Source organism: Schistocerca cancellata, chromosome 2 (genome assembly GCF_023864275.1).
Source record: "Schistocerca cancellata isolate TAMUIC-IGC-003103 chromosome 2, iqSchCanc2.1, whole genome shotgun sequence".
Lineage (NCBI taxonomy): Eukaryota > Metazoa > Arthropoda > Insecta > Orthoptera > Acrididae > Schistocerca > Schistocerca cancellata.
Genome location: NC_064627.1, coordinates 944,393,415 through 944,416,694, shown reverse-complemented (window position 1 = coordinate 944,416,694; position 23,280 = coordinate 944,393,415). Strand labels below are relative to the sequence as shown.

Below are 23,280 nucleotides of genomic sequence, written 5' to 3'. Positions count from 1 at the left end.
CGAATCAGAGTGGTTATAGAGAGCGTCGCTCGTGTGAAATTCAGTTAGTCCTTTTCTCAAGTAATATACTCTGAACTACGGATGAAGGACAACAATCAGATTCCATATTTCTAGATTTCCGAAGAGAGTTTGACACGGCATCCCACTGCAGACTGCTAACGAAGGTACGAGCACACGGAATAGGTTCCCAGAAATGGGAGTGGCTTGAGGACTTCTTAGCCAACAGAACCCAGTACGTTATCCTCTATGGCGAGTGTTCATCACAGACAAGGGCATCTACATCTACATGGATACCCTGCAAATCACATTTAAGTGCCTGGCAGAGGGTTTATCGAACCACCTTCACAATTATCTATTATTCCAATCTCGTACAGCGCGCGGAAAGAATGAACAACTACATCTTTCCGTACAAGCTCTGATTTCCCTTATTTTATCGTGATGATCGTCCCTCCCTATGTAGGTCGGTGTCAAAAAAATATTTTTGCAGTCGGAGGAGAAAGTTGGTGATTGTAATTGCGTGATAAGATTCCGTTGTAACGAAAAACGCCTTTCTTTTACTGATGTCCAGCCCAATATCATTTCTGTGACACTCTCTCCCATATTTCGCGATAATACAAAACGTGGAGCCTTTCTTTGAACTTTTTCGATGTACTCCGTCAGTCCTATCTGGTAAGGATCCCACACCGCGCAGCAGTACGCTAAAAGAGGACGGACAAGTGTAGTGTAGGCAGTCTCCTTAGTAGGTCTGTTTTTTCCAAGTGCTCTACGAATAAAACGCAGTCTTTGGTTAGCCTTCCCCACAACATTTCCTGTGTGTTCCTTCCACTTTAAGTTGTTCGTAATTGTAATACTTAGGTATTTATTTGAATTTAAGGCCTTTAGATTTGACTGATTTATCGTGTAACCGAAGTTTAACGAGTTCCTTTTAGCACTCATGTGGATGACCTCACCCTTTTCGTTATTTAGGGTCAACTGCCAATTTTCGCACCATTCCGATATTTCTTATAAATCGTTTTTCAGTTTGTTTTGATCTTCTGATGACTTTATTAGTCGATAAACGACAGCTTCATCTGCAAACAACTGAAGACGGCTGCTCAGATTGTCTCCTAAATCGTTTATATAGATAAGGAACAGAAAAGGGCCTATAACACTACCTTGGGGAACGGCAGAAATCACTTCTGTTTTACTGGATGACTTTCCGTCAGTTACTACGAACTGTGACCTCTGTGACAGGAAATCACAAATCAGTCACATAATTGAGACAATATTCCATAAGCACGCAATTTCACTACGAGCCGCTTGTGTGGTACCGTGTTAAAAGCCTTCCGGAAATCCAGAAATCGTCTGTAGTGCCCCATGGAAGTGTGATAAAACCGTTGCTTTTCTCTACGTACATAAATGATCTGACGGACAGTATGGGCAGGAATCTGCGGTTATTTGATGCTGATGCCGTGGTGTACAATAAGGTGCCAAAGTTGAGTGACAGTAAGAAAATACAAAACGATTTAGACAAAATTTCCATTTGGTGTGATGAATGGCAGCTAGCTGTAAATGTGGAAAAATGTAAGTTAATGCGGATAAACAGGAAGAACTAACCCGTAATGTTCGGATACAGCATTAGTAGTGTATTGCTTGACACAGTCACGTCTTTTAAATATGTGGGCTTAGCATTGCGAATGAGATGGAACAAGTATGTGTGGGATTATGGTAGGGAAGGCGATTGGTCGTCCTCGGTTTATTGGAAGTATTTTAGGCAAGTGTGGTTCATTGTAAAGGGCACCACATGTAGGACGCTAGTGCAATCTGTTCTGTTTGGGATCCGCACCAAGTCGGGATAAAAGAAGACACCCAAACGTTTGAGAGGCGGGCGGCTAGATTTGTTACCGGTAGGTGCGAACAACATGCAAGTGTTACGGAGATGCTTTGGGAACTAAGATGCGAATCTTTGGAGAAAATGCGACGTTCTTTTCGAGCAAAACTTTTGAGAAAATTTATAGAGAACAGGTATTTGAAGCTGACTGCAGAACGATCCTACTGCCGCCAACATACAATGCGCGTGAGGGCCACGAAGATAAGATACTAGAAATTAGGGCTGATACGGAGGCATATAGATAGTCGTTTTTTCCTCGCTCTGTCTGCGACTCGAATAGGAAAGGAAACGGCTAGTAGTGGTTCAGGGTACCCTCTGTGACGCACTGTACGGTGGATTGTGGAGTATGTGGAGACTGGCTTACGTAAGTGTTGCCAGCCTAACGAAGCAAGTATTGAAACCTAACGACTGTTCATTTCTGATTTCGTTCTCTTTGATAGATAGATAGGTACTGTAGATAGACAGATTGGTAGAATGAGAACAGAAATCAACTGTCTTTCGTTTTATCACATAATTTGTTAGGTTGGAAACACTAACGTAAGCAAATCAGATAAGACGAGAGAAATAAAGTGAACAAACAGTTACGACCAAAATGAGATTTTCACTCTGCAGCTGAGTGTGCGCTGATATGAAACTTCCTGGCAGATAAAAACTGTGTGCCGGACCGAGACTCGAACTTGGGGCATTTGCCTTTCGCGGGCAACTGCTCTACCATCTGAGCTGCCCAAGCATGACTCACGCCTCGTCCTCACAGCTTTATTTCTGCCACTATCTCGTCGCCTACTTTCCAAACTTTACAGAAGCAAGGTTCGCATGAGAGCTTCTGGTAATAGTGTTCCACAATAATCAGTATTCAAAATATAGAAACTACGGAACAAAAAGATCGTAACATTAAAATGTGTCCGTGTTTCGTGAATGATGTGACAGAGCGATCTCTAACCTGCGACCGGATGAGAGAAAACACAGACTTCATCCAGAAAAATGAATAACTGTAAGTAGCAACTCATTTATGTAAAAATTACCACGAGAACTGTTTTCTAATTTACAAATATCATATATAAAAACAAAACTGTATCATTCCAAATTAAATGTACTGAAGATGCCTTACCGTAAAAGACGAAACGCTTCTGGAGAAAATAAAATACTCTGCAGCAAGATAGAGAGACCTTTAACTCTATTAAACGAGGACTTTAACCACATACTAATTTTTCGAATTCTGATTGCTTTAAATCTTAGTTTTCTTATTCCGCTGGTTTATCTTGGCTTCGTCTAGATTTGTCCACAGTTGCGCATTTGTTGTCCTCAACGTTAACACCGTTTCACCATGTTTCTCCTTCATCTAGAAAACCCAGTTCTCAGGCTATTGAGTGTGCTCCAAGAAGCGTATAATGGGTGACATTTGTTTTGTGTGGTCAATTATAGGTTGTCTGGGAATCTTCCTTTTCAAAACTGAATACATCTGGCTTTCGGGGAGCCCACTGGCTTTCGGGAAGCCCACTGGCTTTCGGGGAGTCCAAATAACACACGATCGAATAAAGTGTCAGACTAACGGAAGACCAATCTGACAGGCCGCAGAAGCATAGAGCTAAAGACTGAGGAAATACTGTGTGAATTGAGTTTGACAGAAAAAGAGACAAGAGAAGCAATTACGATATTGCGCTTAGTAATGAAAAGAAAAAGAAAAATTAAGACTATTCGAGGCATTTGTGGACCTAATGGGACCCGTCAAAAATATTGGGGAGAATAAGATTTTAAAAGCTTCCTGCAGAAAATACAGTGCCACACGCGTAATTTACAATACTCAAGTAAAACATATAGGCATAAAACAGTGAAAAAAAAACAAGTTCTTTTTAAAGAAGATTCATCTAGGCGCCACTGTTTCCTGATTTTCACGGGGAATGCAAGGCGAAGGAAGTCGAAAAAAAAGTTCGGACTAGGGATACAGGTGCAAGGGGAACGGAAACAAATACTATTACCCGCGTGCCCAAAAGAAGGACTTGAAAATAATGTTGAATGGAGAGGACACACTCCTTAATATAGAACATTGTTGAAGACACACAAATATAAAAGATGACAGTGATAAATATTAAAGTAAGGAGAAAAGGAATTTGGTAACCCTTAAAACTGGCAAAGGAATAGTAGCAGACATGAATGAAATCTGCTATCTAGGAAACGACATTATGTTAAACGGCCGAAGCATGAAATACATCTCAGATATATTGGAAAGGGCGAAGAAAATTTCGTCAGTAAAAGTGTTCCACTGGTACCAAATGGTGACGTGGAATTTTGAATGTTTCTGAAAGTGTTACAACACAAGAGAAGAAGAAATTGGAAACATCTGGAATGAGATAGTCGATTAGGATGTTAAAAAAATCTACGGGTGGATGAAGTACGAGAGAAACAGGCACTGTAAGGAACTGATGAGGGAAGAATTCTTTTGAAAACCATTATCAGAAGATGAGTCAGGTTTGTGGCATATGTGTAGAGCCTCCCAGGAGTAGGCTATGCGAGAAGTAGTAGAAGGGAGGAGATATTGCACGAGTGAACACAAGATAATAAAGTAGAACATTCGAGGATGTTGGGTATAGTAGATATGCAAGGATGAAGAGGTTAGCACAAATTATGAAGGTACGAAGGATGGCATCAAAGCCGTCGAGTATGATGACAAACAAACAAAAACCCACTACAGTCAAAAGTAAGCAGCCTAGAGGATCTATGTATTCCGGTGTGGAATCTAAAATAGGCGTAGGTTTGGTGTTTCATCGAAACGACGTATTACGAAGCCAAATGGTATAAATATACATGACCCATAGGCAGTATGACTACGCAGCTACTTAAGTTAAAATGTGACTGGCAGGAGCCATGCTGTACATCATATTTCTATTCTCAGAGCTATTTCCACGGCACAAATCAATATCCTTAGCTACACTCTGGATGAATATTAGCAGTTGTATACGCAGCAGTACACCTACCTGCACTGTGGCTTTAGCCATGCAGGCCAGAGCAACAAAAATCTTTTCTTTGTTATTGAGCTTGCTACCGAATCCCACGAGAATCGTCACCAAAATACGTAACTGAAACAGAATAAAAGTAAATCTCTATAAATGTGGTGAACATAAACACATATCATACTGTGAGTACATCACTATCATATGTATGATTAATTATATTATTGTTTCTCGTGCATACCACTTTTAAATTGTTGTACGATCTAATTTTTCCACAGGTTGTACTAAATTTTAAAAATGTTCAAATGTGTGTGAACTCCTAAGGGACCAAACTGATGAGGTCATCGGCCACTAGACTTACACACTACATAAACTAACTTATGCTAAGAACACCACACACACCCATGCTCGAGGGAGGACTCGAACCTCCGGCGGGAGGGGTCTCGCAATCCGTGACATAGCGCCTCTAACCGCCACTCCGCACGGCACAAATTTTTAAATATTGAGTGCAGTAGCTAAAGAATCATCAGAAAATATACACAAATTCGTGGAACCACGGAGAGAAGCGCTGTAATAATTAATCTAACAAGAGGAATACTACACTACAAGCGGCTAAAACCACACGAGAATAATTTTTTAATAGGAGGATCTATCCTACAAGCCATGAAAGTCGCTTAGTTGTAAAACTCTGTATTTGAGCACAGTCTATGTTTGAAAGTTAACGAAACACAAGTAATTGAAGAAACAATACCTTGTAACAGATAGTTATGATTGTCAGATTCGCAAGAGTAATAATTGAGGTATTATTCGACAAAAAAACTAAACATTTGCTCGAAACAATATTCAAGGTGTCACATTTATCTCGAGCAGCCTGCCACGCGGGATAAGCCGAGCGGTCTGTGGCGCTGCAGTCATGGGCTGTGCGGCTGTTCCCGGCGGAGGTTCGAGTCCTCCCTCGGGCATGGATGTGTGTTTGTCCTTCGGATAGTTTAAGTTAAGTAGTGTGTAAGCTTAGGGACTGATGACCTTAGCAGTTAAGTCCCATAAGATTTCACATACATCTGAACATACATCGAGCAGCCCAAAAAACTTTTTATCCAAAACCAAAATAAAAAAAATATGAAGGAAATGTTGTTTAGCTACCAAAGGGGTGGGACAAAAACCAACCATGATTTTTCTTTCTTGTAACTTTCTTCGTTACGAAGACAGAAACAGCCGTACCTATTTGTTAAGTAGCAACCTATATTTTTTATTCAGTAATCGATTTCCTCCCTTCAAGACCCGTTCAAAAACGTGTGTCACGGTGAGCCATTCACGTAATCATCACTCTTTTGATAACTTAAAGCAGACTTCGAGTTGTAAGTGGGCTGCTTCTGAGTTGGCAGCGCTGTGTAGCGCTTTGCGTTGGATCTCTGACTGCGCCTTCTTTGTAAGAGACTCTTTGGCTGGTTAGCCTCGTTATTGGAAGTTAGTCGCCAGTAGTGTTGGGCAGTTGGAAGTTACTCGCCAGCAGTGACGGAGGTACTGTTGGGCAGTTGGAGGTGAACAGTCTGCAGTGATGGATGTCAAATGTGACTTTAGCGTTGATGGAGGGTAGAGACCTGAAGTGTTAGCGTAGGCTAACGATCTGGAAGTATCCGACTTGGAGATTGACAATTATTCATGATTATATTTCTTTGTACTGGATGTCAATGACGATTTATGTTCGTGTTTGAACTGAATGTCACATTATTAAGGTAAAAAATACATGATTTGGTTTGCATCACAATCTTTCCTTTGCTAACCACATGCCTATTAGTAGTTATTGGCTTTAGTAGTTAGAATCATTTATTTAGCTGGCAGTACTAACGCTTGCTGTATTGCACTAGTTCGCGTAATGAAGATTTTTGTGAGGTAAGTGCTCAATGAAATGTATAGGTTATTGTTAAGATTTCTTTTTAGTCAAGGCCATTCTTTGGAATGAATTATTTGAAGTCAGGCTGTAATTTTTTTGAACAGTCAGATTGCGTTGCGCTAGAATATTGTGGGTCAGTGTTGACATGCTAAGAAAAAGTAAAGAGAAAGTAGGCTCAGTACGTTCAGGTTTACTCAGCTGTTTCAGAATCAAATAACGTAGAAGTTTCATCTTCTCAGTCATTCAGAAATTTAAGCACAGAGTCACAAATTTAAATAAAGAAGTTTCAGAGTCTCCTGCACCAGACCACAGCAGACCACGGCATTAGGTAAGGAGGCCAAGCGCGGTCGTCTTCGTCGTCGGCTGGTACTGGTACCCGTGTTATCATTTTTCTCCTGCATTTCCTTTACTGCATTGCAATTCTGGTGCGGAGAGGCTTTTGATGGCTTAGCAGATCAATCAAATGGTTCAAATGGCTCTGAGCACTATGGGACTTAACTTCTAAGGTCATCAGACCCCTAGAACTTAGAACTACTTAAACCTAACTAACCTAAGGACATCACACACATCCATGTCCGAGGCAGGATTCGAACCTGCGACCGTAGCGGTCGCACGGTTCCAGACTGTAGCGCCTAGAACCGCTCGGCCACCCCGGCCGGCAGCAGATCCATCCTGGCATGAAACTTGCAGCCACATACATTACACATAATAGAAGGTGGAGGGTGTGGCTGGGCCTTGAAAAGTTTGCATCTTTGAAGTTTTTCATTTCTCTGCCTCCACCTTCCTGTTCAAAATGTGAGACGACAGCTGAAATAGTTGTGCGCCAGCGTGTACGATTTTCTGCTGTGGAGCACCAGTTACTCGTATCATTGTTTAGACTCTTTAGATTCTTCTTGAATTGATCCTTATGGAGATTCAGAGGAGCACCACGGGATTTCTACTTGTGTCCACTTTACAAAATTTTTGTCAGGGAAGTTTGTTGTTTCTCATCCGCTGGACATGCCCTATCTTTCTGAGTAGGTGACGTATATCGGTGGCTTCTATAATATACATCTTTGCCTTCACAAGAACTGTAGTGTTTGATACGAAATGTCTTAGAACGTGGTATGGCCGAGGTAGCGCTGTGGTTAACACAAAACACTGAAGTGGAAAATGTCATGGGATAGCGACATGAGCATATGCAGATAGCGGTAGTATCGCGTACACAATGTATAAAATGATAGTGCATTGGCGGAGCTGTCATTTGTACTCAGTTGGTTCATGTGAAAAGGTTTCCGGCGTGATTATGCCCGCACGACGGGAATTAACAGACGTTGAACTCGGAATAGTAGCTGGTACATTCCTTTTTGGAAATCATTAGAGAATTCAACATTCTGAGATTCACACTGTCAAGAATATGCCGAAAATATCACATTTCACACTTCTCTCACCACGGACAACTCAGTGGCCGAGGGCCTTCACTTAACGACCGACAGCAGCGGCGCTTGCGTAGAGTTGTCAGTGCTAACAGACAAGCAACACTTCGCCAAATAACTGCAGAAATCAATGTGGGGCGTACGAGGAACATATCTTTTAGGACAGTGCGGTGAAATATGGCGTTAATGGGGTATGGCAGCATGATAGCACGACGCCGCCTGCAGAGCCTCTCCTAGACCCGTGGCCACATCGGTTGGCCCCTAGACGACTGAAAAACCGTGGCCTGGTCAAATGAGTTCCGATTTCAGTTGATAAGAGCTGATGGTAGGGTTCGAGTGTGGCGCAGACCCCACGAAGCCATAGATCCAAGTTTCCAACAAGGCACTGTGTAAGCTTGTAAGTAGGCTGTTTAGGTTCTTATATTGGTAACGCCGCCGCCACGTAGCGCTCTCTGTATGAAAATCACTGGCTGTGCTGTGTGCAGTCTGTGTCTAGTTTGCATTGTTGTCTGCCATTGTAGAGGGGCAGCTGGATGTTAACAGCGCGTAGCGTTGCGCAGTTAGAGATGAGCCGCCAGCAGTGGTGGATGTGTGGAAGGAGATGGCGGAGTTTTGATAATTTGTAATACTGGATGTCAATTATGAATATTAAGGTAAATACATTGTTTGTTCTCTATTAAAATCTTTCATTTGCTAACTATCCCTATCAGTAGTTAGTGCTTTCAGTAGTTTGAATCTTTTATTTGGCTGGCAGTAGTGGCGCTTGCTGTATTGCAGTAGTTCGAGTAACGAAGATTTTTGTGAGGTAAGTGATTTCTGAAAGGTATAGTTTAATGTTACTCAGGGCCATTCTTTTGCAGGGATTTTTGATAGTCAGATTGCGTTGCACAACGACCGAATGCTTTCACCTCTTTCAGCGCTCGTAATACTTAAAGTTCGTAGACTATAATACGGCAGTTAAATTGTACTGCCAAAATACGAGTGATACTGAATATGACGTTTATCAGAAAAGTACGAGTTTCATTTGTTGGACACGCAGCGTGCATATTAAACAAGAAACAGTACCTCTACGTCATCAGGTCAGCGTCACAATGACTTTTCATTTTATGCATCCATAAGAAAATAAGGTGAATTGCAGTATATTTCGAGCCTTCCAGCAGTGTTGTTGCATATTTCAATGGCTCTAAAAATGTCTCGTGCTCTTTTGCAGTGTTGGTGTCGTAACCAGTAAGTTGTTCAGATATACCTTCTCCGCAAGCAATCCCATGTTTTTATCGTGCTGTCTAACTACAGATTGTAGTTTTGTAAACAAGCAGTTCGCCTAGTCTGTTTCTTGCTTCAAGTTTGTCTGTAATGAATTCACGTCGTCAGTTTTCTTCAAGAATCAGTATCTTTGGTAGCATAAGTCGTGGAACAAATCACTGCAACTTCGCTTTTCAAGTACTCGTCATCGAAAGTGTGTTTGAAGACTGTGATAAAAATCTGAGTAATGGCGAAACGATTGCAATGTGTTGAATGTCTCTACGCCTCATTCAGTGACAAACAAAAACTTACTAAGACGCTGTGGATTTTCTCCGAAGTTAAATAATGTTTCCACAATGCGCTTCTTAACAAATTCTTAAGGTTTTTCTTGTCAGAAAAATGAGTAGTCAACAATACCATACGTCGGTGTGCCTACTCTTGAGGATCAAAGTAAGCAGTAATAAGTAGGTAACACTTTCTCCAAAATGTTTCGGTCCACATATCCCCTATACATGCGCACGCATTCATGACTACAGAATGCTGTGCATCGTGCTCATCTGTATTTCATCGGCTTGTCTTTCAATGTTTCGTGATACTGGCGTTGTTGTTGTTGTGGTCTTCAGTCCTGAGACTGGTTTGATGCAGCTCTCCATGCTACTCTATCCTGTGCAAGCTTCTTCATCTCCCAGTACCTACTGCAACCTACATCCTTCTGAATCTGCTTAGTGTATTGATCTCTTGGTCTCCCTCTACGATTTTTACCCTCCACGCTGCCCTCCAATGCTAAATTTGTGATCCCTCGATGCCTCAGAACATGTCCTACCAACCGATCCCTTCTTCTAGTCAAGTTGTGCCACAAACTTCTCTTTTCCCCAATCCTATTCAATACCTCCTCATTAGTTACGTGATCTACCCACCTTATCTTCAGCATTCTTCTGTAGCACCACATTTCGAAAGCTTCTATTCTCTTCTTGTCCAAACTAGTTATCGTCCATGTCTCACTTCCATACATGGCTACACTCCATACAAATACTTTCAGAAACGACTTCCTGACACCTAAATCTATATTCGATGTTAACAAATTTCTCTTCTTGAGAAACGCTTTCCTTGCCATTGCCAGTCTACATTTTATATCCTCTCTACTTCGACCATCATCGGTTATTTTACTCCCTAAATAGCAAAACTCCTTTACTACTTTAAGTGTCTCATTTCCTAATCTAATTCCCTCACCATCACCCGACTTAATTTGACTACATTCCATTATCCTCGTTTTGCTTTTGTTGATGTTCATCTTATATCCTCCTTTCAAGACACTGTCCATTCCGTTCAACTGCTCTTCCAAGTCCTTTGCTGTCTCTGACAGTATTACAATGTCATCGGCGAACCTCAAAGTTTTTACTTCTTCTCCATGAATTTTAATACCTACTCCGAATTTTTCTTTTGTTTCCTTTACTGCTTGCTCAATATACAGATTGAATAACATCGGGGAGAGGCTACAACCCTGTCTCACTCCCTTCCCAACCACTGCTTCCCTTTCATGCCCCTCGACTCTTATAACTGCCATCTGGTTTCTGTACAAATTGTAAATAGCCTTTCGCTCCCTGTATTTTACCCCTGCCACCTTCAGAATTTGAAAGAGAGTATTCCAGTCAACATTGTCAAAAGCTTTCTCTAAGTCTACAAATGCTAGAAACGTAGGTTTGCCTTTCCTTAATCTTTCTTCCAAGATAAGTCGTAAGGTTAGTATTGCCTCACGTGTTCCAACATTTCTACGGAATCCAAACTGATCTTCCCCGAGGTCGGCTTCTACCAGTTTTTCAATTCGTCTGTAAAGAATTCGCGTTAGTATTTTGCAGCTGTGACTTATTAAACTGATAGTTCGGTAACTTTCACATCTGTCAACACCTGCTTTCTTTGGGATTGGAATTATTATATTCTTCTTAAAGTCTGAGGGTATTTCGCCTGTCTCATACATCGTGCTCACCAGATGGTAGAGTTTTGTCATGACTGGCTCTCCCGAGGCCATCAGTAGTTCTAATGGAATGTTGTCTACTCCCGGGGCCTTGTTTTGACTCAGGTCTTTCAGTGCTCTGTCAAACTCTTCACGCAGTATCTTATCTCCCATTTCATCTTCATCTACATCCTCTTCCATTTCCATAATATTGTCCTCAAGTACATCGCCCTTGTATAAACCCTCTATAAACTCCTTCCACCTTTCTGCTTTCCCTTCTTTGCTTAGAACTGGGTTGCCATCTGAGCTCTTGATATTCATACAAGTGGTTCTCTTCTCTCCAAAGGTCTCTTTAATTTTCCTGTAGGCAGTATCTATCTTACCCCTAGTGAGACAAGCCTCTACATCCTTACATTTGTCCTCTAGCCATCCCTGCTTAGCCATTTTGCACTTCCTGTCGATTTCATTTTTGAGACGTTGGCGTAGGTTGAGGTAAAATTTTGGAGATGTCAACATGCTACAATTCTGAACCAATGTTTGCAAGCTCCTGACATAAAGTTCGATTGTCTCCATATTGTTTTAACGTAACTGAACGAAGATCTCTGGCAGACATTTCTACACACTTTTTTAGTTACAGTAGCCTTAACTGAAACCGGAATTTTTCGAACTCACGCTTTGTTCTGTTCTGCAGACGTGTGCTTGCAGGTGTGTGTTCGTGGACCTGCAAGACAGGAGAGCGGACCACCTGACATGAGGCACGCATGATTTCCACCCTTATGAGTCACCTGCAGAAAATCTTTCCCAGACGATGTTTCTATCACCGTCTTTTGCAATCATGATGTATTCTTTCGCAACAAGTTTCGCTTTCGTACCCTCCTTCGTCTCACGTTCACGCGCCGTGATCCTGCAGAGGGAGACTGAGCAGCGATCGAATAACTAGACAGTCGGGCAATGCGAGCACAGTACGCTCGAACGAGCGTGATGATGGAAGGCCAGTGCAGCTGCGCTCCGCGTCCAACGCTGCCGCACTGACATCTGCGGAACTACATGAAAGGCGGAATTCGAGCGAGTATAAGCGCTAGATGCAGACCTCTAGCATGAAGAGTCACCACTGTAATAATTTATTTAGGTGAAGAAGAAACACACACATTTTTTGTAAGAAACTGAGCCACATAAAGAGTAAATGTACTTAAGTGAAAGCGTATTGTGAAGAACCACCAATCAGGATGTTTGTTGGAGTGGGTAAGGTGGTGGAACAGACGCTGGAGGGGGGGCTTTCTCGGAAGGCGGGCGGTTGCCAGGATTTGTGAAACTGCTGCAGCTGCCAGCGGCGGACAGACTCCACCGCCGCAGTTGAGGAACGCCGTTCACTCACATCTGCTGAGCAGGACACCTGCAGACGTCGGCTCGCCAGGCTGTCTTCTCTGTGACTCCGGTTTATTCCAGTGCTCAACACCTGAGACCACGATAATTACGCAGGTGTTAACTCAGTAACTTTAATCACATAAAATATTGTTGGATACAGGGGTGATTGTTCAGAACTTTTTTTTTTGAAACAGTAACTAATTACTAACCTCAATAGGCAATATTTACTACATCTTCTTCAGATGTCGATTGGGAGTCATTTCTTGCACAAAGTTGTAAGCTCCCTTCTATCGTTGTCGCAAGTATCAGTCAGAGCTCAGGATAATCTTGAGTAGTTATATGAATATCGCAAGTTGTCTGTCACAGCCAAATGTATGAGCTGGTGCTGTCGAGTCTTGAGCGGAAAGCGACGTACTGGGGGTTGCATCAATGCCGGTTGCCAGGGGGCGACGACTTTTTGTGTATGAATGGGGCGGTAGTGTTGTCAAACTTCGAGGGGTTTGCTGGGTTCATCCTGGAGGTATTCAACTCGTCACACATTCGAATAAGCCTACTAAACCTGAAAAAATTACCATCACAATCACAGGTTTCGAAATCTAGCAGAAAATCCGAAGAGGTTCTCGTCATATGTAAAGTAAACCAGCAGCAAGACACAGTCAGTACCTTCACTGCACGACAGCAATGGTGATGTTGCTGATGACAGTCCCACTAGAGCAGAGCTACTAAACACGATTTTCTGAAATTCAGTCACTGAAGAAGATGGAGTCAAATTCCAGAATTCGCCTCAAGAACGACTGCCAACCTGTGTAACTTACACGTAGACATCCTCAGTGTAGTGAAGCAGCTTAAATCACAATCACTCGTTCGACGGAAGACCTGTACCTAAAGATTTGAAAGTTACGCAGATCACGCCAAAACTCGAGAAAGGAATCAGAAGTAATCCACTGAATTACACATCCATATCAAACGTCGATTTGCAGTAGGATTTTGGAAGATATACTGTGTTCGAACATTATGAATTACCTTGAGGACAACGATTTATTGACAGATAGCACGGGTTCAGAAAATATCGTTCTTGGCAAGCATAGCTAACTCTTTATTCACATGAAGTAACGAGTGCTATCGACAGGGGCTCTCAAATATATTTCATATTTCTAGGTTTCCAGAACGCTCTTGTCGTCGTTCATCACGAGCGAGGATTCGTCGACATTTAATCAAACTGCGTGCCTTTTTGGTCTATATAAGTGGTTTGGGAGACAATCTGACAAGCCGTCTTAGACTGTTTGTAGCTGATGCTGTCATTTAACGTCTTATAAAGTCATCAGATCATCAAAACCAATTGTAACAGATTTAGACGAAATACATGCACTGTGGGCAAAGTGGCAGTTCACTCCAAATAATGAAAAGCGTGAATTCATCCACGTGAATACTAAAAGGAATCCCCTGAATTTCTCTTACACGATAACTTACACAAATCTAAGAGGCTGTAAGTTCAACTAAATACTTATGGATCACCATTACGAATAACTTAAATTGGAACGATCACATACAATAGATCATGCTGAGGGGAAAGCGAACCAAAGACTGCGATTTATTGATAGAAAACATAGAAGATGCAACAGATTCACTAAAGGGAGTGCCTACACTACGCTCGTCCGTCCTCTTCTGGAATACTGCCGTGTGGTGTGCGATCCACATCAGACAGGATTGCGGAGGACATCGAAAAACTTCAAAGAAGGGCAGCTCGTTTTGTATCATCGGGAAACATGGTAGAGAAAGCTATGGGTATGGTACACAAATAGGGATGACAACTATTAAAACAAAGGCGTGTTCCGTTGCGGTAGGATTTTCTCACGAAATTCCAATCACCAGCTTTCTTCTCCGAATTCGAGAATATCTCCCAGCGCCCACCTACGTAGGGAGGAATGATCATTGTGATAAAATAAGAGAAATCAAAACTTGCACAGGAAGATTTAAGCTTTCCCCCCGCTGTTCAAGTGTGGAACGTCAGAGAAATAGCTTGGAGGTAGTTCGATGAATCCTTTGACAGCCGCTTAATTGTGAATTGCAGAGTAGTCATATAGATGTAGATGAAAGCATAACCAAGGCAAGACACGAAGAGCCGTACCATCCGTCCGGAATGCCGATGTGATATTTTTCCGACGATTTGTCGTGGTAGTTTTGTTCCCTCCACCTTAAACTGCTACTCTTCACATGACTCTACGTACTATATGTTAAAAGGTACCATATCAATGAGTGATCACATCCAATCGTATGGACATCGGAAGTCCGCATCCTGTCGTTTCTTCATAGAATGTTAACCTTTTTCCAAAGGTGACAATAGATTGTTTGATGATGATCACCAACCAAGTGCGGGAGTGGAGAGGCTCCAGTACTTCTTTTACTTTGTTAGTGGGGAGTCAAGTGAGCCAGCCGACCACATACAGGGTGGTTCTAATTAAAGTGCAGCTAATCGCGGAGGTCCAGTGTTGGCGGAAATCATCGTGTGACAGTGAAACATGGTAGATATTCTAACACACGCTTTTTACCAGGTACTAGCTAATAAAAGGTCAATTAACATACTCGTAGATTACGAAACTGTTTAAGTTCAGTGAAATCCTTGGAGTGTGCCCTTATCTTGTTGGTTTCGACGACTTTTCTCCACCAGTTCAATGTTAATTAGGGTGCGCAATATTAATTACTTCACTGCAGAAATCCCAGGAGTCAATGTGAAAATAATTAACACCAACACATAATTTGCATTTTGTGTTAATGTTTATATTGTTCCAGGACATTCGTACAAAGCACAGCTCAAAGAAACTGATTTTACAGATCATGTACTCGAACTAACTTAAAACAACTACCACTCTTCTGCCACACTCCAGCCCTTAGGTTCGCTGCTTATATAGTTTCTTAACAGTACAAGTTCTTTGAAAGTATTGTTCAACAAAGTCACATTAATTGTGTTACTATTAAATTCAGTTGTTTCATAAGGACATACAGTTCCAAATTTGAAGATAACTGATTATAACAAAATGTGATTTCTAAAGTTGCCTATCAAATTTAGTATCGAAATTCTGCTTGAGAAATATGACTAACCATACTTGACACAAAATAATTAATATATCGTTAATTTAAAAAGGAATTTTGATGTTAACATATTTTGACGTACTTTACATAAAGCGGAAATAGATTTTTAGGGTTCAGATTTTACATAATCTCGTTTTGACCAAATGATCGAAATAATAGTTTGTTAACGACAGAAAATTCTCGAACTCGTAATTACAGAATTAATTACAATGAATGTGATTTGAGTGTTTATAGAAACATCAGTGCATCAGTTAGCCAGAAATCTATCCCAAAAAATTAATTTTCACGTTTTATGAAGTAATCGAATTTTGATAATTTCCCATTTTAGCACTAAACATTTCAACGTGATTATTATCTGATAGTTACACAAGTGTAGTAATTAGTTTTTCTGTAATTTTCGGAAAATTGATGATTACAATAAGATACTTTCTGCTACTTAAAGATTCCCGTTAATTGTATTCAAATGAGTTGTAGTTGACTAAATGGGTGTATTACATTTCATATATCTCGTGTACAATGCTGCTCGATACAATTCAGAGCACCACAAGTTGTTTTCTAACATTTGCTTTGCTGTGGGATGTGTGCCATATAATACATAAATGCTCTGGGTGCGCACCACAGTCTCCGTAAGTTTGAGCCGCGCGGGGTCTCCGCGCGGTGTCAGCCGCTTTGACACGGTTCACGCGGCTCCCTCCGCCGGAGGTTCGAGTCCTCCCTCTGGCATGGGTGTGTGTGTTGTGCTTAGCGTAAGTTGGTTTGAGTTAGATTAAGTAGTGTGTAACCCTACGGACCTCAGCAGTTTGGTCCCGTAGGAACTTACCACCACCACCATAAATTTGGGGGGCGACTTCATTCCACTGAGTTGTATTTATAGGGCTGTAGACAGTGTGCTTATGGACGTTTGGGTCGGTCCGGAAGGCATGCACAGATAGCCTAACACGCCGGGACGGTAGCTCAGCGTGTTCGGTCAGAGGGTTAGCCGCCCTCTGTAATAAAAAGAACTGAATTAATTTATCAACGATCAACTCGAACAAGTGTCATAGGACGTCCGCCCTGAACAAATACAACGATCAATTACGAACAAAATGAGTTTAAAAAAATTAATCCGACCGCTCACCATTCGCGGTAAATCCGGGTTCGAATCCCGGTCCGGCACCTTAATACAGGTGATGCAAAGTTATTCGCATTCAGCGAATTTATTTCGATCTTTATTTGTACAGACCAGTGGAATGGCGTCATTTCTCAAATTTAAATGAAGTGATTAAAGCACAGTTGAATGGAACAGCTTGTGGCAAAGATCTGGATAAAGTGATCACCGTGGCTTTTGATTTGGACAACTGCAGTAAGAATGCACCAAAAATTATGTAACATGTGCACGTGATGCCTTTTCATGCATGCATACTGCTCTATTCCGATGCGTTTTCATCACTTCATTGAAATTCCACGTTTGACTCCACTTTTCGCTCGAATAATACTCTCGGATAAGTTGAAAAGGTAATTTTGTTAATTCATTGCTAAGATACCCAGTAAGTCCAAAAAGTTTCGAGGCTTTATCAATACAAAATAGCGAAAAGTTAACACGGTGGTTTTAATGCTTCAGGTGTTGTATACATGTTACACGCTTCTAGAGGTTTTCAGGGGACTTAGTAGATCATATTTCACCTGGGAACCCACGTCCGGAAACTTCGTCCAACGACGCTACAGAGCGTGAAAGTTGTAGGAGTCGGTGCCTGTAAATGTATGTAAATATGGGGTGATTCCCTGATGATGTTACAAGCTTCCAAGGATGATGAAGACGGATCAGTGTATAATTTTTAGGTAAGGGTCTCTGGTTCTGAAACAAACGAGTAGAAAGTTACAAGCGGAATCATTCTGATACCTCTGACTGAGAAACACATGTACAGCTACTTCTGTTGCTAAAAATGCAGGGTATGGAAGTTTGAGAGGTCGAAGACGACGAAGATGGACCAAGACAAAGAAAAATGCCTAGTTAACATGGGCTATAAAATGCATAACTGAGGACCACTTGTTTATCTTCGATAGTGTGAAACACATCTTCTCTACTGAACAAGTGCTCATAGATCTTAAGGTACGCATTTTAGAGCCCGTGTTTATTAGACATTGTTTCCTTGCTTTGCTCCATACCACCACTACTGAAACTTCTCTAGGCTACAATCTTAGCAACAACAGTTCCTGTACACGCATTCCACTGTCAAAGGTATCAGAACGGTTTACACTTATAACTTTCTACTCGTTCGTTTCCGATACAGGGACAAATTGGTACATTTATCGTTCTCCGTCATCCTTGTTTTGAACATAATGACAGGCTCGCCCTGCATGTACATACATTTACGGGCCTCGGGGCCTATATCTTTGAGACTCTTTAGCACCATTGGATGACATTTCCGGACATGGGTCCCTACGTAAAACTTGATTTACTAAGCCCCCTCTACAGCCTCTAAAAGCATGTAACATGAATTTGAAACACCCCGTACATAGTCTCCCCTCACTTGAATACTACGTACAAAACGTTCATACAACTATGTGAAATTGTCACGAAATTCCTTCTTTGGAGGCTTTATTCAACTCCCATGTCACATTGGCTTCAATGATGAATATGTCAGCAACGCGTTGACCCTTCATAAGAATATTTGCGCTTTGTAATTTTGTGGTAGGTTCCTACTGATAACACCAAGTCTCATCACCCGTGAAGATCGCTTCCAAAAGAGACGCGTCTGGGTTTTGCACAAGTGGCAGCAGGCGTCCACGCGGTATTATTCGGGAGTCAAGATGTACTGGACAAACTTTGCACACACATTTCTCTTCCTCAAAACATTCTCCGGAATGTTTTGAGCACTTGATTTATATATGTTGTTCCATTGCCATTTATGACAAAGCAACGTTGACACACTGCAACCGCATGTCCGCTACTTACCACTGCCTGCACAGAACTGACGGGTCGAATGCACATCAGTTGTTTACAGTGGATAGTTCAAGCTGTCACCACAATTAGTGCGCTGACGTCGCTTACGCATCAGGAATAAAACCAGTCTCCGATCTTTTCGGACGGGCGATGTGCAGGGTGACCCAAAAGTCCGTTAATATTTGAAAACTCGGTACTTCACGGAATAATGTAGGTAGAGAGATAAAAGTTGACATAAATGCTTGAAATGACATTGGTTTTCAGTGAAACCAAAAAAATGCAGTATATGATCAACGTATGACGCTTCATACGACGCAAAAGCAATAATACGCATAACAATTGATTTTTAGAAAAGGCGACGTTCTTCGTAAAAAATGTTCAACATATTGGCCATCATCCATTAAAGACACCTGTGGTCGACGGACAACAGTGCGGACAGCACTTACATCATATTGTGGTTGGATGTTGTTTTTTAGCATTGGAAGTTCGCGGTAAACTTGCGATATCAGATAACCTCACAACCAATAATCGTATGGACTGAGGTCTTGGGACCTGGGAAACCAAGCATGATGGCCTGTCGGCCCAGAACGAGATCCTCACCAAAAGACATGCACAAGAGATCTTTCACACGTTTAGCAATATGGTGTGGAGCACTATCCCCCATAGCATTTTCCAGCAGGCGTTTATTAGCCAGACTAGGGATGATCCGACTTCCTCTCTAACTACAGCTCGTTTTATACATCATTCTCATGTGGCGTCATTGACGTTGCTGTCAAGCGCCCTCTTTTGATCAGTTTTTACGATGGTTTTTGACTTCAATGAAACCCAACGTCATTTCAGGCATGCGTGTTAAGTTTTTCGTGAATTAGAGCATTGGGTCACCCTGTATATGCACGTGCAACATAATCTAGACAAGCTGTTAACATTGATCTTTCTGTTTCGGCAGATAGCAGATTATTCACACTTACCACGAAAGCAGTTATGAGGCAAGCAATGCACAGCGACACAACGTCTCCCTCCAGTTCACTGAACTTTATCTGTGTGCCTGTTATGCCGAATAGGATCGGTTCAAAAATCATCCAAAATATCTCAAACGCTGTGGCAACAGGGTTCTGAAACATAAAAACAATGTACTTAATTATTGGCTGTAAAGTACTCATTTGATTCAAAACTCAGTGATTTACAAGAACACTACTTATACAATGAAGCGCCAAAGAAACTTATATAGCCATGCGTATTCAACTACAGAGAGATTTAAACAGTCAGAATACGGCACTGTGTTCGGCGATGCCTAGTATAAGACAACAAGTATTTAGAGCAGCTGTTAGATCGGTTACTGCTGCTGCTATAGCAGGTTATCAAGATTTAAGTGAGTTTGAACGTGGTGTTACAGCAACGTGCTGTTCAGCTGAGATCTCCACCTCCTCGTGCTGTTACTGATTTACGGACAGCCCTTTAGGATTCATGGTGTCAGTTCCCTCCAACACTACTTCAGCACATCAGTCGAGTCCATGCCACGTCCTGTTGCGGCACTTCTGCGTGCTCGAGGGGGCCCTATACGATATTAAGCAGGTGACCAGTTTCTTTAGTTGTAGATGTTGTATTACGATTCCTGGGGGCACATCATATTAACTTTCTTTTCCGTTGAACATTCGTCGCCCAGCATAGCGCTCTGGCTCTCTAATAACATATCTGCGAAGATATTTCACATCATCGTATGTAGGTTACGGCATCACCCGCATGAACGAGCTCCACTGTAAACGGAAATACTGTACTGTGTCAGCGAATGGTCGAACGACGCCGGACAAGACACGACGAAATAATAGTACACATTTCCCATCCATCTTTTAGATCTACACTGTGGAACGACACTGGCGAAGTTAAAAGTACGCATTTCTGTTGTCATCTATGTATTAACTTACAAATTACCCCACATTATCGAGCGAGGTGGTGCAGTGGCTAGCACACTGGACTCACATTCGGAAGGACGGTGGTTCTAACCCGCGTCTGGCCATTCTGATTTAGGTTTTCCGTGATTTCCCTAAATCACTTCAGGCAAGTGCCGGGATGATTCCTTTGAAAGGGCACGGACGATTTCCTTCCCCATCCTTCGCTAATCCGATGGGGCCGCTGACCTCGCTGTTTGGTTCCCTTCCACAAACGCCGGCCGAAGTGGCCGAGCGGTTCTAGGCGCTTCAGTCTGGAACCGCGCGACCGCTACGGTCGCAGGGTCGAATCCTGCCTCGGGCGTGGATGTGTGTGATGTCGTTAGGTTAGTTAGGTTTAAGTAGTTCTACGTCCTAGGGGACTGATGACGTCAGATGTTAAGTCCCATAGTGCTCAGAGCCATTTGAACCATTTTTGAACCTTCCACAAACCAATCAGCTGCGCATGAACTATGAAAGCAGTTTAACGTAACAATGGATAGTATATCTTACTAAATCTGCGTTCCAGGCATGCTTAACAGCTGAACTGCTTTTCCATTGTATGTGACTGATGGTTGTGTTACTTTTTCCTGAATTATTTTTGATAATCAGTTTTATTTTGTTTGTATGTCATTGCGATATTGCACGAGCTATTGTAGCAATAATTTTATTATTTAGTTTCGTTATCACTCGACAGTCTAGAAACACAAGAAAAATTGACAGAAATATGACTGTGACTTATCATTTCCGTAAAGGTGTCTTTGTGCATGATGATTTTACTTAATGGGGACAAACTGCAGAAAAAGGTCACCGAGACGATAAGAAGAAAAAACGGTCGTATGGACGGTTGGCCGGAAATCCATGGTATCTGTGCTAGGTGGTATTTATTAACTAATCTTGCCGGTACAGTACAATGCAGCGCACGAATAACTCACCATGCCGGTAGAGTACAATGCAACGCATGACATTCTATGATAAGAACATCGTTAGGCAAGACGTTCGAAGAGGACCTCTCTAAAAGGCTATTTCATAAGATCCATGTGTTGCCATCTGTATAAAAGTGATTAATTTATCCTGTTTTTCAACTATGGAAATGGAAATGTTTACTACAAGCAAAGGAATTCTTCACTAGGATACAGTGAGGAAAAAAAAAAATGCAGAAGAAGACTTTGAAACAGATGATCCCCCACTTGTTGGACGATGTCGACCGTCAAATGTCATTACTCGATCAGCTATCCGGCTAGGGGCTGACACATGACGACTCGCTTTTCCCTCGTCTGTCTGTCGTTTCTGCTCCGTCTTGTTACTGTAGACCATGGCGTCATTTGGTGGTTCGTAACTCTGTAGTATCTACCATCCAGAGTAACAAAGATGGGTTCAAGGTTAATCTAGACGTCCAGCAGTTCAAACCGGAGGAATTGACGGTAAAAGTGGTGGGCGACAGTGTGGTGATAGAGGCAAAACGTGAAGAACTTCAAGATGAGTAAGGTTACATATCGCGCCACATGCAGTATCGCTAACTGCTGCCGAAGGACGTAGTGACTGAACAGGTGCAGACGCAACTGTCATTGGACGATGTCCTCACAATCACGTCACCAAAGAAGGCTCTCCCTCCAGTGGAGCGAGTATACAAGCTGTGCAGATGGGTGTTCCAGCAGTTACCACCCAGCAACAGCAGGGAGGAGAGAAGATGGAACAGTGAATAATCCATTGCTGGTATAAAAACTAAGTTTTGTATTGATTGATTATTTTTTGTTTTGTCATTGTTCTTCCGTCCAAGAACTTTAACACATCTCTTTTCAGCTTCCCATCACGGAGGTGTTACGTATGTGAAAGACTGCGTTTAATGATTTTTTAATCACTTTCATTTTCTGCAAGTGTAAAACAATGTTTCACAGACATCTGTTCGAATATGTATTTTGTGTGTTGTTTGTAGTGATGCAAAATTCTCACATTGTAAGACCGATAATTTTTTGTATTGATGTTCAATAAACACTTTCTGTGGAAACAAAACGTGCACGAACAAGACTCAGCAGTTATTGGCACACATATTCAGAAGTGCTGTCTGCTACCCAGTGTGGATGCGTCGTTGTTCCAGTGTATGCACGTTTGGGGTGGGCTTAGCACCCACATGTTCATTCAGGTGCCCCACAGGTAGAAATGTACTGTAAAAGGTTGAGATCCGACAGCTGGGCCATGCGGCTGAACCACCTCGTCCGATCCATCAGTAGGGATAGATGTTGTCGAGAGCCTGCAGAAGTCATCTGGAGTGGGGTACTGTCACGTAACAGCCACGTTACTCACACTATCAAAGCAGGGGAGGCAGGATCACTGACAGGAAGGGCAGATATTCTTACGAAAGGAAGACAGATCCTACAAGGCAGCCACCAGTAATCCCCAACGATACATCCCCGTCCAAACAATCAAGCTGAACCGGTGCTGATGATTATCTACCATCTATAACTGAGATTATTCGTAGCCCACAGTTGGCTGTTGATGGCTGACGATTCCGTCCTTACTAAAGGCAACTTCACCTATGAACAGAATGCATGACAGAAATTCCAGCACCGTGGTGGCCTGAACGACGAAAGAGAAACTGTCGCTGTGGAGGCAATAAGATCCTCACGCGTTGTAAGTAATATGAATAGCGGGAGTTG

The 23,280-nt window shown here is 42.1% G+C and overlaps 1 protein-coding gene across 1 annotated transcript in view; it reads right to left on the bottom strand.

The window, feature by feature from the left end:
• LOC126160018 (sodium/hydrogen exchanger 9B2-like) overlaps positions 1-23,280 on the bottom strand; it is a 193,157-nt gene that overhangs the window by 10,997 nt on the left and 158,880 nt on the right. The window contains exons 11-12 of the mRNA XM_049916828.1: positions 19,667-19,810; positions 4,843-4,944 (exon numbers count right to left, since the gene is read on the bottom strand). Coding sequence (XP_049772785.1) covers positions 4,843-4,944; positions 19,667-19,810 — 246 coding nt within the window. The remainder of the gene's footprint in view (positions 1-4,842; positions 4,945-19,666; positions 19,811-23,280) is intronic.